The 17,597-nt window shown below is 40.0% G+C and overlaps 3 protein-coding genes across 3 annotated transcripts; 1 reads left to right on the top strand and 2 right to left on the bottom strand.

Moving 5' to 3' along the window:
* The first annotated feature begins 2,464 nt into the window (after window positions 1-2,464).
* Window positions 2,465-4,896, top strand: LOC112749197 (tubulin beta-2 chain). The gene is made up of 3 exons (XM_025797462.2): window positions 2,465-3,172; window positions 3,624-3,893; window positions 4,008-4,896. Exons 1-3 carry the CDS (start codon window positions 2,779-2,781, stop codon window positions 4,688-4,690), a joined length of 1,347 nt encoding a protein of 448 aa, XP_025653247.1. The 5' UTR covers window positions 2,465-2,778; the 3' UTR covers window positions 4,691-4,896.
* Window positions 4,897-6,125: 1,229 nt separating this feature from the next.
* Window positions 6,126-7,939, bottom strand: LOC112727409 (serine/threonine-protein phosphatase 7 long form homolog). Its single transcript, XM_025777154.1, has 2 exons — window positions 7,862-7,939; window positions 6,126-6,731 (listed from the first exon to the last, which is right to left on the bottom strand). Exons 1-2 carry the CDS (start codon window positions 7,937-7,939, stop codon window positions 6,126-6,128), a joined length of 684 nt encoding a protein of 227 aa, XP_025632939.1.
* A 4,763-nt stretch (window positions 7,940-12,702) lies between these two features.
* LOC140177191 (uncharacterized) lies at window positions 12,703-16,567 on the bottom strand. Its single transcript, XM_072210117.1, has 3 exons — window positions 15,182-16,567; window positions 14,899-15,087; window positions 12,703-14,694 (listed from the first exon to the last, which is right to left on the bottom strand). Exons 1-3 carry the CDS (start codon window positions 16,565-16,567, stop codon window positions 12,703-12,705), a joined length of 3,567 nt encoding a protein of 1,188 aa, XP_072066218.1.
* Window positions 16,568-17,597: the final 1,030 nt, after the last annotated feature.

Below are 17,597 nucleotides of genomic sequence, written 5' to 3'. Positions count from 1 at the left end.
AGTGTGAGGCCATATCCAAGCTTGTGGTCACCATTTGAGGTCTAATATATTTTCTATTCGGGACAACTTCATCGTCCCTTGGAATCATTGTCTTCGCATGTTCAATAGAACTCATTCTTCTGCTTGATCCCCAACGGAAACTCAGTGAAGAGGGTGGAAACTGCCTTGCTTCATGGTGCTTTTCTCTCCCTTTCCCATCCTCCCTGGCATTTGACTCGCACTGCGACTACCGACCCTTGGCGTAGATATGTAAGCCTAAGGGATTGCTTGGGATGACAATGGTGAAAGCGTAGTGTACGCCGCCATTGTGGATCCCGATCTCGTTGCGAAAGGACGCCGGAGGTGGAATGGAGGACCTATAAACAATAAATGAAGAATTAACAACCCTCACCCGTTAGCACATGTGATCGAGCCACAATAACATTTGCGGCGTATATCCAAAAAGATCGCGCCGCATCAACGTTGGCCGTCCATCCACTTAACGAAACGCAGGCGAACCACACCTACATATCTAGCTTTGGGGATGAAAGGCTTCGATTCAGAATCGGAATCTACTGTTCCAGACCCCTTTCTCAACGCATGCTCAACTCTCATATGTGACCATGACATTTATGCATTTGATGATGACATGCCTCTCTTTACTCTTAGTCCTTGCTATCTTGACCACAAATCAAAAGACCCCAGCTCAAAACGTGTCTCTCTCATTTAAGAGTTATGCATAGTGAATTTTTCTTATTATGAAATGAGGGTAGAGTAGTCATTCACACTCCGCCTAAATGAAAAAAAGAAAATTGCAACTTAATCTTACATGCCTCACCAGTATGCCAAGACCGTATTGTGCCTCACGTGAAGAGCTTCCTATAATTTATAATTTAGGATTTGTATTAGTAATTTGAGGAATCAAAATGTGTCATCCGATATTTTTTTATTATAATTAAAATAAATTTCTTCTTTTAAAATTAACAAACTTTCTCCTCAGTCTTCATCTTTATCTTTCTCTCTCTTTTTTCTCATTTTCTTTCTTTTTGTTCTACAAAAAATAAAATTGACAAAATAATATAATTCAAATAAAAAATATTATTATTATATACATATTTTTTAATTTTTTATTTAGTTTTAAATTTTCTCTACTTATCTTTCTTATCTATATTTTCATTTCTGTTCTTTCAAATATTTATTAAATATAATTTGGAGAGAATACTAATGTTATAATTAAAAGTTAAAATCAAGATTTCATTGTTTAAAAGAAATTAATTTTGAGTTAAATTTATAACTATCAATATATATTTTTTATACTAATCTCTAATTATATTTTTATATACATAGTTAGAAAAAATGTTATTTTTAAATAGCAAGCATAAAAATTAATTATTTCTATTTGTGCAATAGACTTGACACCTAATCAAAAGTATACAAGTTAAATCGTTTCAAATTTTAGATAATGAATATTAAAATTAATTATTAGTAATAAATTAAACTCTTTCATAGGGGTGTACGCAGATTGTATCGGATCAAATATGGCCAAAATTCGATCCGATCCGCACAATCCCTATTGGATCGGATCATATATGATATACGCATTTTTTTGTGTTGGATCCGATCCGCACATTTGTGGGTCGGATCGGATATTGGGTATATCCACATAATTGAACATTCTCTTTTTAAATCATATTTCTATGTAAAAAATTGAATAATAATGTTTCTTTCACACTTTTAAATCTATTTATTCCTAAAATATTTTTAATAAAATTTTTTCTAAACAACAAAAAAAAATAATACAATATATGAATAATAACTACTAACTAAACATACAAACAAGTAAATATATATATATATATATATATATATATATATAATTATTATTGTGTGGATCTGCGGATCGGATACGCGAATGTAGAACAAATATTCGCGATCTGATCTTCAAAGGGTGCAGATCGGATCGTATTCGCAATAATAACTAACATCGTATTATTTGATTTTTTATTTACGAAGACCTTAATTTTCTTAATCGAGAACATTTGTCCCTCCAATCTTTTTACAAAAATAGTTTGATTTTATAATTTTTTTATACCATAATCTATAATGTTAAGACAAAATTGATATAATTTTAAAAGATTTATATTTTTGTAATATAATTATAAATAAAATTAAACAAAAACTATTTAATAATTATTAAAAAATTTAAAAATATATTTTATTACTAAAACCATTTAATAATTTAAACATTACGAGTCCATTAAATATTTTTAAAAAAATCAAATTAAATTAGGGAGAAGACTAGGAAAAGTACGAACTCCTTTTTTTTTCCCATTTACTCCTCCTATATTCAGTTTTAGTAAAACCAAAAATTTCAAATCTCAATGAAAATTTGCCCGTTTATCTTTGACCAATTTGACAGAGAGAGAAAGAGATTGCCTCTTTTATGAGAAACAACAAAAAGGGCCCCACAAAATTAGTAGAATCCAGCTAAGTGCAGTGATTTACAATTCAAAATTTCAAATTTTAAAAAATCCTCATTTTTCCCTCACAACAAAACAAATAAAGAAATAATAACGTTAAATAATTGTAATTCCTTCTAACCCAAAATCCAACCGTTGCAATAACAAAAAAAAAAAAAAAGAGACCCAACAAAACTTAAAAACACTTCTTTTTCCCTATAAATCACTGAAAGCTCTCTCGTCCCCACACACACAACCAAAAAACCCTAACTTTTTCTTCTCATTTCTTTCTTTCTTTCTCTGTGTCATTTCGTCGAACAGCTTCAATACACTTTCGAAAATGCGTGAGATCCTTCACATTCAAGGTGGTCAATGCGGCAACCAGATTGGTGCCAAGTTCTGGGAAGTGGTCTGCGCGGAGCATGGCATCGACCCTACCGGAAGGTACGGCGGCGACACCGATCTTCAGCTCGAGAGGATCAATGTGTACTATAACGAGGCCAGTTGTGGCCGATTTGTTCCCAGAGCGGTTCTCATGGATCTTGAACCGGGAACCATGGACAGTGTCCGGTCAGGGCCGTACGGTCAGATCTTTAGACCGGATAACTTTGTGTTCGGGCAGAGTGGTGCTGGGAATAATTGGGCTAAAGGGCACTACACGGAGGGTGCCGAGCTTATCGATTCGGTTCTTGATGTTGTGAGAAAGGAAGCTGAGAACTGTGATTGCTTACAAGGTATGTGTTATTTTTTCTTTTTCGCGTGCTTATTCTTATTTTTTTAGAGTCAAGGTTGAATCTTTTGCTTGTTTCGTTGACCGATTTTGAACTTTCTGACTTGTAAAGAAATGTTGAAGATTTCTCTTGTTTTGCGGCTGGTTTTATTTTTTATTTTTGTTTATTTTCATTTTCGGTGATTTGGTTTTAGGTTTTGAAATGGTAATGGTTATGTGTTTTATGATTTTGGGTTTTGGTTAAAGATGGAAGCTTTTGTGTGTTGTTGTGTCAATTTGAATTGGCCATGCACGTTTTTATTCGTATTTCGATTTTCTTTTTAAATGATTTTGTTTTTGAAAGGAAGCTGAATACTGTGTTTAGGGTTTGTAGGTGATAGATGTGATTTCTGTTTTCTTAAATTAAAGATAGAAACTTTGTATTTGATAATAAAATGGGGCTGTTCTGTTTGCAGGTTTTCAAGTGTGTCATTCTCTGGGTGGAGGAACTGGGTCTGGAATGGGTACCCTGTTGATTTCAAAGATCAGGGAAGAATACCCAGATAGGATGATGCTTACTTTCTCAGTCTTTCCATCTCCAAAGGTTTCAGACACTGTGGTTGAACCCTACAATGCTACTCTATCTGTTCATCAGCTTGTTGAAAATGCTGATGAATGTATGGTTCTTGATAATGAAGCCTTGTATGACATTTGCTTCCGTACCCTCAAGCTCACCACACCAAGCTGTAAGCTTTCCATCAGAATCCCTCTTGAAAATTGCATTTCCCAATTGCTTTTAGGTTTTATGTATTAATTGTCAGTGTTGGTTTTAACTTGGAATTTGATTGTGTCTTTTGCAGTTGGTGATTTGAACCATTTGATTTCGGCAACCATGTCTGGTGTCACATGTTGTTTGAGGTTCCCTGGTCAGCTGAACTCTGACCTTAGGAAGCTCGCCGTCAACCTCATCCCCTTCCCTCGGCTTCACTTTTTCATGGTCGGGTTTGCTCCTCTCACCTCTCGCGGTTCTCAGCAGTACAGGGCCTTGAGTGTTCCGGAGCTCACACAGCAAATGTGGGATGCCAAGAACATGATGTGTGCTGCTGATCCTAGGCACGGAAGGTACCTCACTGCCTCCGCTATGTTCCGTGGCAAGATGAGCACAAAGGAGGTTGATGAACAAATGATCAATGTTCAGAACAAGAACTCCTCATACTTCGTCGAATGGATTCCAAACAATGTCAAGTCCACTGTATGTGATATTCCCCCTACAGGATTAAAGATGGCCTCAACATTCATTGGAAACTCCACCTCAATTCAGGAGATGTTCCGAAGGGTGAGCGAGCAGTTCACTGCTATGTTCAGAAGAAAGGCTTTCTTGCATTGGTACACCGGGGAAGGCATGGACGAGATGGAATTCACAGAGGCAGAGAGTAACATGAATGACCTTGTTTCGGAGTATCAGCAGTACCAGGATGCCACTGCTGATGAGGATGAGTACGAAGAGGAAGAGGAAGAAGATTACCAGCAACATGACATGTGATTTTGATCTTCAGTGAATGCGGTGACCGCAACATCCTGTTGCCGGATCATACTCTCTTTATTGAGGGATATAGTATACTGTTCCGGCTAGCACTAGTTTACATTGCTTAATATCAAACTATTTCTGGGTTTTGTTAATGTTTTTCTTAATATTTTTATGTACTTGTTGGTAGAGAAGATATTAAGCAACTATTATTTTCGAAGCTATCCAAATGTTGCATGTTGCATGTTGCTTATTATTTTTCTTTATCGGACTCACTCAATCACCAAAACGGTTAAATGGTTTTTGTATGACCGACAAGCGATTAGGATCCTCAGATTTGAAATGCTATTATTAATAAATTGGCACTATAGCAAAAAATGCTGTTAGGACTAGTCTATTGTGGCGTTATTATCAACTACAAGCTTGCGTGTAACATACGTTTAAGGACCGTATATATAATATGAAATTTTTTTAGGTTTTCATTTGTTACGGACCGACCAGAGTTGAAAGATTTGATAGGGTTGAAGTTTCAATTGTGTGGCATTATCCTTTTGGTAATTTAGGTGCTTAACTGCTTATACAATTTTGATAAATTAAAATAACATTTTTATTATATTTGAGTATAACTATAAACTACAAAGCCTAGATGAGATTTTGCGGCTCAGTTTTTTCAATATTGGACGGGTGGATGAATTGTGCAGGGATATGGAATATGGTGGTGTTAGATAATGGTGTGGGGCAGCTTTTTCTGAGCCATGGCAGGGGGAGTCGGACCGAGCGATTGCCTTGTTCGGGAGAAAAAGTTGAACTTGTAGGTAGTAATCGTAGGGTCCGATTTCTTAAGAGACCAAATTTAAGTTTTTTTATTTTGTGTATGAAAGTGGAATCGCAGGGTACGTTTGGAGGTTTTTTTTTTTTTATTCATGGACTCGTTGGGTCCGTTTGCTGGCACATAATTTTTTTTTTTATCATGGAGTCGTTGGGTCCGTTTTCTGGCAGAATTTTTTTTTTTTATGGAGTCGTTGGGTCCGTTTTGTTGGACAAAAAAAATTTTTTTTTTAATAGGATTCGGAGGGTCCGATTTGAGTATATATATATATATGTGTGTGTTTTGGAAACTCGGATGCACTCTCATATCTAATTTCTCTTCGTTGTTCTGCATCTTCTTCCTTCCCCTGTTTCTCTTCTACTTCTCCTTACGTCTCTGTTATTTCATTTGAACTCCAAGAGTAAATGAGAGTTCACTAGATATTTATGTATGAGAGTATGAAAAATGGTTGATAGAGTTACACTTAGAGTATATTATTTTGGTCAGATTCTATTACAAACATCTGAAGGAGTGAGATTTAGTTGTGAGAAGCCGTTAGATATTGTTATTCCGTTCACAATCTCATTTGAGGAGTTAAAATGTGTGATTTGTGAGAAGATAGGTTTTCAGATATCCAAAAAAATATCATGTATGGTATACAGATATCCCATACCGGTATAGGTGCGCCAAACATGCCGATCCCCAACTAAAATTACTGATACTATGAAAATCCCGGAGCAAAGGCAGAAACTTCCAGTGCACAGATGCCCCTGACTTGTCTCCAAATAAGATAGTACCCAATAACAACATAATGTGGCACTTGACGTACCTCTGCATACTGTTTTCGTTAGTCAGTTGTATACGTTCTTTTAGATTCCTAAGCCATGTAATTTTTATGCCGCTCCCTCTGCAGTCGGCCTTTCTCGGTGCAACCCCAAACTGATGGAAACACTCACCCTCCAATGTTTCAAAGCTGCTCAAGGTCATCCCCGTCACCGGAAGGCCGTTCGTCGGGAGGCCCAAAATAACGGCTACATCCTCCAGGGTCACTGTGCACTCACCAATCGGAAGGTGGAAGGTGTGTGTTTCCGGCCGCCACCTCTCCACTAAAGCATTTATCAATGCTTTCTGGCATTGAACTACTCCAATCTGAGAGGCATGATAAAACCCAGTAACCCGTAAATGATCCTCTACACTTGGATGGTACCGATCAGGAGGCAGTGGGTGGTCACATGTCATCATCCGTGAACTCTGAAAAAACATAACATGTTACTAGTCAAATCATGAATGATTACTAATTTACCACTTAAATTAATCATACTATTTAATCGATTAATCATAATTTCTAGCCCAATTACAAAAAAATAACTAACAAATGATCAAACTACAACATGTAAACATAACTTCAAAAGATTATCATAATTCCTATAATTATAATTTCCAAAAATTAATCATAATAATTAATTAGTTAATTATAACTTCTCAGCTATTTACAAACAACATTTAAAAAATATTGTCTAACTAACAACATACAAAATTAACGTTACTTTAGTATTCTTAGTTTATTTATAATTGAATTCTTATAATTTACCTTTCTTCCCAAATGAACTATGTATTAAGTAAATTGGCCTTGCAATTAATATTAAAAAATATCGTTATTAATGATGCAATTCCGGATTATAAATTCTTAAATTAATAACAAAAATAAATTAAGTAATTCTAATTTCTAAATCTATTACAAAATCAGAATTATAATTTCCAACATTGATCACAAAAGTTAATTAGTTAACTACAATATCTACTCGTATTACAAAAAGATTTCTAACATATTCTCCAACAAAAAATTATAATAAATCCTAAATATATAATTTCCAACAAAAATGTGTGGAAATAATTCCTAAACTTATAATTTATAACATGAATCATAAAAGCTAAGTTACTAAATTATAATTTTTAAATCTATTCGAAAAATAATATCTTACATTTCCTCCAACTAACTAACAACATCTATACATAATAACAAACAATTTACAATCATAATTTATAAGTTTAATCATCAAAATTTATTCATTAATCAAAATTTCTAACCGTCTTACAAAAATTTTTTTAACATATTTTTCAATTAACTAACAATATCTAAACATAATAACAAAAAATTATCATAATTGCTAATATTATAATTTTTAAATTAATCATCAGATTTTATTAATTAATTAAAATTTCTAATACTACTCCGAAAAAATTCTTACAAAATCTGTAACAATCAACATTTACATATCTATCTACCTAACTGCAACATTTAACCATAAAATACAAAAAAATTTTCTACAAAATTTAATTAAAATACAGAAATTTGCAAGAAATTAAAAAATTTAACTTACATAATCAGGATCAGACAGATAATTTACAATGTGAAGTTCAGGACGATCAACATCTCTAGCTTTGTGTCTTTTAGCCATTTCCACAGATTCTATTGCATGCAAAGTTTTTGAAGAGGAAGGGAGGAAGAAGATGAACTCAGAGAGGATGAAATGGGGTTTCAGACTTGAAAATGATGTTTCGGATTGAGGGAGTGGGGGAAAGGGGGGTATGCTGGCTGCTGGGGCACCGTCCTGGGGAGAAGCTGTTGTCCGACACGTGGAAGGGAGCGCAATCGGACGGTCCGATTCCTCCAAACGCTGGGTCCGATTCGTGGGAGGGGGGAATCGCCGGGTCTGATTCGTGTTATAGCATTCTTCCTGACACCACACCCTTGTTAAGCACCCACTCACCCCATATCCACGCCTAACACCAACTACTCTCCAATATCAAAATTAAAAACCGAGATTTTGTTTCTATTTTTTTTATTTCTCCGTTTTTATAGTCATTAACAAAAAAGGATTAATCTTAGTGTTGTTATATAAAATCTTTTTGTGAAAGTCTTATATGATACCTACATTTGTTTTTGTTAACATAACTAAATAAAGCATTGTCTGATCTTACGGGCTCTGTATGTCGTTCGGTGTTGTCACATACTATGATAATAATGCTACATGATTTATAATTATTATTATTTTATATAAACAATAGTTTATACTCATATACATACAAACATTTATACATATAAAATATATAATATACATTAACACAGTTTATACCTGTTCCGTCCTAAGTGAGCCGAGGTATACGTAGTCCGGAATGATCACTGGACTCCTGGATCGAGCTATAAGTCGTCAAGTGATAACTTCGCGATGGGCCTCGGCACCTTGAAACACGGCGGCGGGAGCACCTGCAAAAAGGACTCCAACGCTCAAGTAAGTGTGTGATTTTTAGAAGTAAAGAGTAAGTGACTAGAAGTGGAAAACTAGAACCTGCCCCTTGATGAATTCCGGGAGTTAGCTTTATAGGCGTTTTTGGCCTGATGATGGGCTTAGTTAGTTCCGATATTCTTGGTTGATGCTGTTAGGTATATCTTAGCAGTAGGGAGACGTGATTGAGTGTCTTGCTTAGTTTAGAAGATAGCCTTTTGAGAGATAATGTTTATTTGTTCTGTTTTGGTTGTTCCGATCTTTAAGGTCGGTTAGCAGCTGCACTACATTAGCCGGTTTATTGTGTGGTACACATCATAGCCCCCCAGGTCGTCTATCGGTCCGTATAGGTCGGTAGGCGAGCTTTTTGATCTGTCATACGTGGCTAAAAATGTTTGAAAAGGTTTTTACTTGCCTCTTCGTGAATTGTGTTTGCTTTTACTGCTTCATTATTGTCATTTTGGTTTCCCACGTTTTGGTTAGTGGGCATGTATTAACTTACCCACTTTGTTAGTGGGCTTGCAATAAAAGTTATTTTGGTTTTGGAAACTACATTGTGTCTCCTCCATTTCCCTTATCTGTATCATGTCTTCGAGAGGTAAGCGTCTCTGGACTCTTTTTTGACTGTTTATCTTTCTGCATTCTTCGATGGCGGGAGAGAAACTAAAGGAAAAATTGAGAGTTGTTGAGGTTAGGGAAGATGACCCGTATCATTGGGTTCAGGATGACGTGAAGACGCGTTCTTCTTCTTTTACTAGCGTCGAATCACTTTCTGAATTGAGGGGTGCAGACTTCGTTAGGGGGGGTTCCGGTGTCGCTGTCGAATTCCTTCACTGTTCTAGTAGTGATAGGGTTTGTGAGAGGAGAGGTGATTGGGAGTATTTCTATATGTATACCCCCTGCATGATCGAACTCGGAGTGAAGTTTCCCTTTTCCCCCTTCGAGTGTAGCGTTCTTACCCAAGTCAACTGTGCTCCGTCACAGTTGCACCCAAATTCTTGGGCGTTCCTTCGCGCCTTTCAGTGCCTGATGGACTTTCTCTCCTTCCCCTGTTCTTTGCCTCTATTCTTTTCTCTTTTTCAAGCGAAGGGGGTTCATAAGGGTTTGTGGGTTTGCTTTAGTAGCTTTCCGGGACGGTCCTTGTTTCTTCTGTATAAATCTTCTTTTAAGAATTTTAAATCTCTTTTTGTCAAAGTCCGCTCGGCCGAGTCTGAGTATCCTTTCTACTTGGATGACGAGCTTAGTGAGAAATTTCCCCTTTATTGGTGCTCTGAGCCGACCCAAATCCTTGAGGCTTCTGAAAGAAGCGAGGACGAGGAGTTCGTGATGAACTTCCTTGTTGAGAGTGTTGCTGCTGGGGAATGCTTATCCATTTCTGATATTCTGCATTTGCATGATTCGGGGGATAGTGAGGGTTTGAGAGCGTATATAGGTAATATTCATTTGTGTTTGTTGCTGTGGTTGGTTTTTTCTTTTTGCCGATCTGATCTATTTGTTATGACTTTTTGCAGGTGGTCGGGTTCCTCTGTTGGATCCTAACAAGCTACAATCTTTCCTGAATAAGAAAAAGGAAAAGGTTGTTGGTTCTGCTGATGATCGGAAGGATGTCGGCGAGCAAGCTTTCTCGTCCGTTGCCCGTCCTGCATCTTCTTTTAAGAGAAAAAGGGAGGATCCTTCTCTGGAGGTAATTTCTGAAGATGATCAAGAGGCTGTAGGAGGTGGGCCTGCGTTTGATCGTCAAAAGAAACTTCACGGTTTTATTCCTGGCTCTGGCTCACATTCCCTTTGGAGTGAGCAGTTCAACTTTGCGGAGCTGTCTGAGAGGGCTTCGCAATACCCTGGAGAAATGCTGATGACGCGCCGAGTTGGTTTGGAAGCGCTTGGGAAGTTCGTTCAGGTATATGTTATTTTTTCTTCTTGTTCTTTTGTTTCTCTACATTGTACTTAGGTTATGTACGTTTCTGTAGGTGGTTGGTAGTCGCTTGCTTTGTGTTGGTCGGACTGTTGAGCATGTTGGGGCCGAGCAGCAGGAAACGGTGGAGAAAGCCTCTGTTTCTATGGGTCGAATTGCTGAGCTGGAGAAGGCTGTGAAGGAAAAAGATGAAGCTACTACTAGTGCTTTAGCTAAAGCGAAGGAGGCCGAGGATGAGGTGGCTCGTTTGAGGGATCAGATTCGTTTGTTGCAGAATGAAGTTAAGGATCAGGACGTGGCCAAAGGTCGGCTCACCTCCCGTGTGCAGGAGTTGGAGGAGGCTGGAATGGAGATGTTTTCCTATGGTTTTGACCGCGCAGTGAGTCAGGTTGCTCTGTTAGCTCCCGACTTTGATTGTGACAAGCTTGATATTAGAAAAATAGTTGTAGATGGAAAGTTGGTTGTTGATGGTACTGTGGAGGAGCATGGTGAGAACGCTCCTCCTTGATTTGTTTGTAGTCATAACTTTTGTTATTTTGGTTGTCTTAACTTTGGACTTATTTTATTTTGTATGGTATTTTGCCGACGTTGTATTCGGTTTAACGATCTGTGGAATCTAGGCCGATGTTTGGCCATTGTTATGATAGGATTTGTATAGTAATGTCGTTGTTAGGCTATATTTAAGAAGATCGTATTGTCTTTATTTGAACTTGAAGGGCGTCCGGCCTCGTTAAAACCCTCCTTAGGCAAAACCCTCTTTTTGGGAAAAAAGCTCTAAGGGGGAAAAAGAGTACCTTCATTCGCATACAGACTAGGACATATACATTTTAAGTGAGGAGACGTTCCAGTTTCCTGGGATGGCTTTGCCTTGTAGTGTTTGTAGTCGATACGCCCCCTTGCCGAGCACTTTGGTTACGCGGAAGGGGCCTTCCCAGTTTGCGGCGAGCTTTCCGTGGGCTGGAGGTCGCCTGGCCTCTTCTGTTTGTCTGAGTATGAGATCGCCTTCCTTGAATGTTCTTGGTCTCACCGTCCTATTGTGCTTCCTTTCCATTATTCTCTTTTGGGCCCTTTGCTTGATAGCGGCGATGTCTCTATCTTCCTCGGCTAAATCAAGCTCGGCATTCCTGGCTATTAGATTTTGTTGTTCGTCGTATAATTCGGTTCTTGCCGTTGGAACTCCGACCTCAATGGGGATTAGTGCTTCTGAGCCGTAGACTAACTTGAAAGGTGTTTCGCCTGTGGTGCTATGTATTGTGGTGTTGTAGCTCCACAGTACTTCGGGTATGAGCTCGGCCCATTCTCCTTTCGCTTCATCAAGCTTCTTTCTTATTGCCTGCAACACAACTCGGTTAGCAGCTTCGGCCTGCCCATTGGATTGTGGGTGTTCCACCGAGCTAAAACGATGTTGGATATTAAAATTTTTTAAGAATGAACCGAGCTTATTGTCTGTGAATTGTCTTCCATTGTCTGATATTATTTCTTTTGGTATTCCAAAGCGGCATATTATATTTTTCCAAATAAAAGATCGTACCTTTTCAGCTGTTATTTTTGCTAAGGGCTGTGCTTCTATCCATTTTGAGAAGTAGTCTATGGATACCAAGAGAAATTTTACCTGTCCTGGCGCTGTTGGGAATGGGCCGAGGATATCCAGCCCCCATCTATGGAAAGGCCAGCTTACCTCCATGCTGTGCAATACCTCGGCTGGCTTTGTTGAGATCGTCTCGTGCTTCTGGCATTTGTCACAGGCTTTGACCCTGGCTATGCAATCTCTCTTCATGGTCGGCCAGTAGTATCCTGTTCGGATTATCTTGGCTGCGAGAGCTCGTCCTCCTATGTGGTTCCCACATACTCCTTCATGGACTTCATTCATTACTTCTTGGGCCTGGTCTTGGTTTAGGCATCTCAGTAATGGTTGTGAGAAACCTCGTTTGTATAATTCCCCTGACATTCTTGTGTAGAAGCTTGCCTTGCGTCTGAACTGTTGAGGATGAGGCTCGTCTTTGGGCATGGCACCTGTACAGATTTATTCAAGGAAAGGTCTCCTCCAATCATGGAGGTCGTTAATGCGTTCAATAGATAATAGTTCAATGCTCGGTTTGGTGAGTGTGTGTTGTGATAATGTTGATGCTTGTGTTTCCGCCCTTGTGGCGGCGAGCTTAGAAAGTATGTCTGCCCTGACATTTTGTTCTCTGTGTACGTGTATTATGGTAAACGAATTGAAATTTGAAATTAGATCCTTTGCTATGAACCAGTATCGTTCTAGCAAGGGATATTTTACCTGGAATTCTCCTCGGATTTGTTGGACTACCAGGAGGGAATCGCAATGTGCTGTTAAGTTCGTTGCTTTGTGGTCCAGGGCGAGCTTGAGTCCTGCTATCAGGGCTTCATACTCGGCCTGATTGTTGCTGGCCGAGAAGTGAAACTGGAGAGATTGCTCGGCTACCACCTTATTTCCCTCTTTTAGGATTATGCCAGCCCCGCTCCCTTCTCGGCTTGAGGCCCCGTCCACATGCAACTCCCATGTTTCCATGTGCTCATCTGAGGTCATTTCCGTGATAAAGTCGGCGAGAATTTGTGCCTTGAGGGCCGATCTGGTCTGAAACTGAATATCAAATTCCGATAGTTCAATTGACCATTTGGTCAATCGTCCTGCCAGCTCCGGTTTGGTTAATACTTGCCTTAGCGGATGATTTGTTCTTACTATTATCGTGTGGCTCTGGAAGTAGGGCCTTAGCCTCCTTGCTGTGGCCACGAGTGCAAGGGCGAGCTGTTCTATCTTCGGGTACCTTTGCTCCGTTGGTTGCATTACTCTGCTTACGAAATATACTGGTTGTTGAATTCTTCCTGTCTCTAGGACGAGAGCCGAGCTTATGGAATGATTGGAAACAGATAGGTATAGGTACAGTGGCTTGCCGACTTCAGGTCTTTGCAGCACGGGAGGTGATGATAAAAGGGTCTTGAGTTCGGCGAACGCCGTCTCACATTCGGGTGTCCATTGGAATTGTTTGTTCTTTAAGACCGTCTGGAAGAAAAGATGTGACCGAGTTGATACCGCGGGTAAGAATCGGGAGAGGGCGGCTATCCTTCCTGCTAGTTGTTGTACTTCCTTTATTGTCTTGGGACTTGTCATGTTGAGTATAGCCTTGCACTTTTCAGGGTTTGCTTCGATTCCTCTGGACGTCAGCATGAAGCCTAGGAACTTTCCTCCTTGTACCCCAAAGGCGCATTTCTCCGGATTTAATCTCATATTGTATGCTCGGATCTGGTCGAATACCTCCTTGAGGTCGTCGCAATGAGACCGATCTTTAGTCGACTTGGCGACCATGTCGTCCACATAGATTTCGATGTTCCGACCTATTTGGTGTCGGAATACTTTGTCCATCAGACGCTGGTAGGTTGCACCTGCATTCTTTAGGCCAAACGGCATAACTCTATAACAGAAATTACCATGTTCAGTTATAAATGCTGTTTTGCTTTGATCTTCCGGGTGCATTAGAATCTGGTTGTACCCAGAGTATGCATCCATGAAGCTCAAGCTGTTAAAACCTGATGCATTGTCCACAAGTTTATCGATGCATGGAAGGGGGTAAGCGTCCTTAGGACATGCTTTGTTCAAATCTGAAAAGTCGACGCACATGCGCCACTTACCTGAACTTTTTCTTACCATTACCACGTTCGAGAGCCATGTGGTGAAGCGGATTTCCTTAATGAAGTTAGCTTTGAGGAGTTTCTCGGTTTCTTCCAAGGCTGCTTTTGACTTTTCAGATCCGAGGTTTCGCTTCTTCTGGGCTATAGGTCGGCATGTGTCGTTCGTCGCTAGCCTGTGACAGATGATTTCTGGGCTAATGCCCGGCATATCTGCCGGGGTCCAAGCAAATAAGCCGGCATTGTCCTGTAACAATTTGATCAGTTCCAACCTTTGTTGGCCCCTCAGCGCCTGGCCGATGTAGGTTACCTGTCCCGGCACCTTTGTCAGCTGGATTTCGTGTAGCTCATCTGCCGGCTGAGGTCTTTCCTGTACATCCCCTCAGGGGTCAAGCTCGGCCAAAGACAAGATCTCTGAGCTATTTATTGAGTGGACTTCTCCTTGTTTCCGGATCACGTCCGACCTTTTTAAGCTCGCGTTGTAGCATTGCCGAGCTTGTTGTCGGTCAGAGTGTATCGTCGCTATCTTGTTATCCTGTGCCTGAAACTTAACACATAGATGGTAAGTAGATACGACTGCCCTGAACGTATTCAGAGCAGGTCGTCCAAGGATTATATTGTAGGGACTTGGACAGTCGACGATCAGGTACTGTATGTCTAAGGTTTTTGCTAGTGGGTTGTTTCCCATCGTCGTCCTTAGCCATATGTACCCTCTGATCGGTACTCTCTCGCTGGAGAACCCTACTAATTCTCCGGATGAGGGCTGTATTAGTTTTTCAGATAGATTCATTTTTAAGAAAGTAGAATGGAAAAAGAACATCGGCACTACTACCTGGGTCCAAAAGGACTTTTCTTACCAGAAGGTCGCCTGTTTGAATGGAAATTACTACTGGGTCGTCTGAGTGAGGAGCGGCCGAGCATACATCAGCTTGGTTGAAAGTGATTTCTAAATCTTGGATAGCTTTGTTGCTGGGTAGTGTTGTTCCCTCGATTGCTAGCATCGCACGGTAGCTCCGCTTTCGTGCTGAGCTTGTTTCGCCACCGCCGGCGAACCCTCCGGATATGCAGTTTATTATTCCCTTAGGTGGATTGTTGTTTGGCCACTTGCTGGTTTCCTTACTGGCCGAGGTTTGCTGATCTTCTTTGTTGTTTTCCCTGTGTTTTCGGCCCTCTATGTATTTGTCCAAGAGGCCCTGACGTGCTAATCTCTCCAGTAGATCTTTGGCTATCACGCATTCGTCTGTTGTATGACCATATTTTTGGTGGAAGGCACAGTGCTTGCTCTTGTCGACAAATCGCTGATCTTGGTAGCTCCTCGCTCGGGTCGGTGGCTTTATGATCTTGGCGTTGAGTATCTCTTTGATTATCTTTTCTCTCTTCGTATTGAATCTGGTGTAGTTGTCAAATTTTGGAGTGAGCTTGAATGGTTTGCCGAGGTCTCTAGCATTCGCCGATCTGGAGGGCCTGTCGTCCTCTTTTCTTGGTCTTCTTTTGGATTTGTCGGCCTCTCGAAGTTCTTCGATCTCCATTTGCCCGGCCGCCCTTTCCCGAAATTCGTCCAGCGTTTTCGGCTTGGTTACCACGATTATTTCTCTGAACTTTCCGGGCCTGAGTCCGGCTTTAAGAGCGTGTAGGTGGATGGCAGGATTTAAGTCGGGTATCTCCATGGTGGCGTCTGTGAACCTCGTCATGTAATCTTTTAAACTTTCCTGGGGTCCTTGGCGGATGGTACTCAGATAGTCGGATCCATGCACATAGATCCGCGCCGCTGCAAAGTAGTCGATAAATGACCTAGCCAGGTCTTCGAAGGAAGCGATGGATCCTGCAGACAATTTTGAAAACCAAAGCAGGGCAGCCCCGTCCAGATAGGTAGGGAAAGCCCTGCAAAGTACGGGATCATTGTTAGGTCCGTTAAAAAACATCATAGATTGAAATTTCTTAATGTGAGCCCGGGGGTCACCAATCCCCTTATACGGCTCAAGGGAAGAGGGAAGAGTGAAATGTTTTGGCATTTGGAAATTCGTGATTTCCTCAGAGAACGGGTTGTCCAAGGTCAGCTTCTCCTTGGGGGGGTTGACACCAATGAGTTCGGTTCCTCCCTGGGTTGAGCCCTTGGAGTTGCCTTCCTCATGCTTGCTGTTCTGGGTTGACAGTTCTGCTAGCCTCTTGACCTCCGCTTGCAGTTCGGCCATTTGGGCCATTAGTTCGGCCTGACTGGGCATCTGAATTCCGTTGTCGGCCATGAACTAGGTGAATCCTGCGTAGAGGAGAAAAAACAAAAGGAGAGAAAATGATGATAATATGGGGTTAACTCTTCGGGCCCCACGGTGGGCGCCAAATGTTCCGTCCTAAGTGAGCCGAGGTATACGTAGTCCGGAATGATCACTGGACTCCTGGATCGAGCTATAAGTCGTCAAGTGATAACTTCGCGATGGGCCTCGGCACCTTGAAACACGGCGGCGGGAGCACCTGCAAAAAGGACTCCGACGCTCAAGTAAGTGTGTGATTTTTAGAAGTAAAGAGTAAGTGACTAGAAGTGGAAAACTAGAACCTGCCCCTTGATGAATTCCGGGAGTTAGCTTTATAGGCGTTTTTGGCCTGATGATGGGCTTAGTTAGTTCCGATATTCTTGGTTGATGCTGTTAGGTATATCTTAGCAGTAGGGAGACGTGATTGAGTGTCTTGCTTAGTTTAGAAGATAGCCTTTTGAGAGATAATGTTTATTTGTTCTATTTTGGTTGTTCCGATCTTTAAGGTCGGTTAGCAGCTGCACTACATTAGCCGGTTTATTGTGTGGTACACATCAATACCTATATTTATTAAAATTTATATGCATAAATTAGTCAAATTTATTTATTAACAATAATTTGATATTTTTATTGGCTAAAATTGTTAAAAATTACTGGCATTCAAAATTTTTTATTATGATAATAGTGAATCTTAAGCAAGTAAATGTTCTTTGTCTAAACTTATCCATTCCAACCAAAGAAGTAGTTTAATATTGTAGAGAATGATGACTTTGGAGAAGTCACCTAAGCACTATAAATAGTATGAGCTAGTGTGAGACTCGAAGATTGCGATAGATTGATAAATTTGTAATCGAAAGGGTTTCTAATACAATTATGTTTTTCTCTAGTTTTTGGGTGTCAAACTATTCTGTCTTTACTGTCAAAAATGATTTCCATATTCATCAATGTTTCCCTCTGCATCTAATGCTTCAGCTTCTGTTTTTCATTCACTGATTCTGATTTTTTTTTATCCAATTCTTTTATG

The sequence above is a fragment of the Arachis hypogaea genome, chromosome 2 (genome assembly GCF_003086295.3).
Source record: "Arachis hypogaea cultivar Tifrunner chromosome 2, arahy.Tifrunner.gnm2.J5K5, whole genome shotgun sequence".
In the NCBI taxonomy this organism is placed as follows: domain Eukaryota; kingdom Viridiplantae; phylum Streptophyta; class Magnoliopsida; order Fabales; family Fabaceae; genus Arachis; species Arachis hypogaea.
Note: the sequence above shows the minus strand (reverse complement) of the source record. Positions and strands in the feature narration are given on the sequence as shown.

Excerpts from the sequence above, each read along its gene's own strand:
- LOC112749197 (XM_025797462.2), top strand. The coding sequence starts at position 2,779 with ATGCGTGAGATCCTTCACATTCAAGGTGGTCAATGCGGCAACCAGATT. Across the intron at positions 3,173-3,623 it reads GAACTGTGATTGCTTACAAG|GTTTTCAAGTGTGTCATTCT; the intron begins GTATGTGTTATT and ends TTCTGTTTGCAG. Across the intron at positions 3,894-4,007 it reads CAAGCTCACCACACCAAGCT|TTGGTGATTTGAACCATTTG; the intron begins GTAAGCTTTCCA and ends TGTCTTTTGCAG.
- LOC112727409 (XM_025777154.1), bottom strand. The coding sequence starts at position 7,939 with ATGGCTAAAAGACACAAAGCTAGAGATGTTGATCGTCCTGAACTTCAC. Across the intron at positions 6,732-7,861 it reads ATCTGTCTGATCCTGATTAT|AGTTCACGGATGATGACATG; the intron begins GTAAGTTAAATT and ends ATGTTTTTTCAG.
- LOC140177191 (XM_072210117.1), bottom strand. The coding sequence starts at position 16,567 with ATGGCCGACAACGGAATTCAGATGCCCAGTCAGGCCGAACTAATGGCC. Across the intron at positions 15,088-15,181 it reads TTCAAACAGGCGACCTTCTG|CCCTCATCCGGAGAATTAGT; the intron begins GTAAGAAAAGTC and ends AAACTAATACAG. Across the intron at positions 14,695-14,898 it reads TGAATACGTTCAGGGCAGTC|GAAAGACCTCAGCCGGCAGA; the intron begins GTATCTACTTAC and ends GGGGATGTACAG.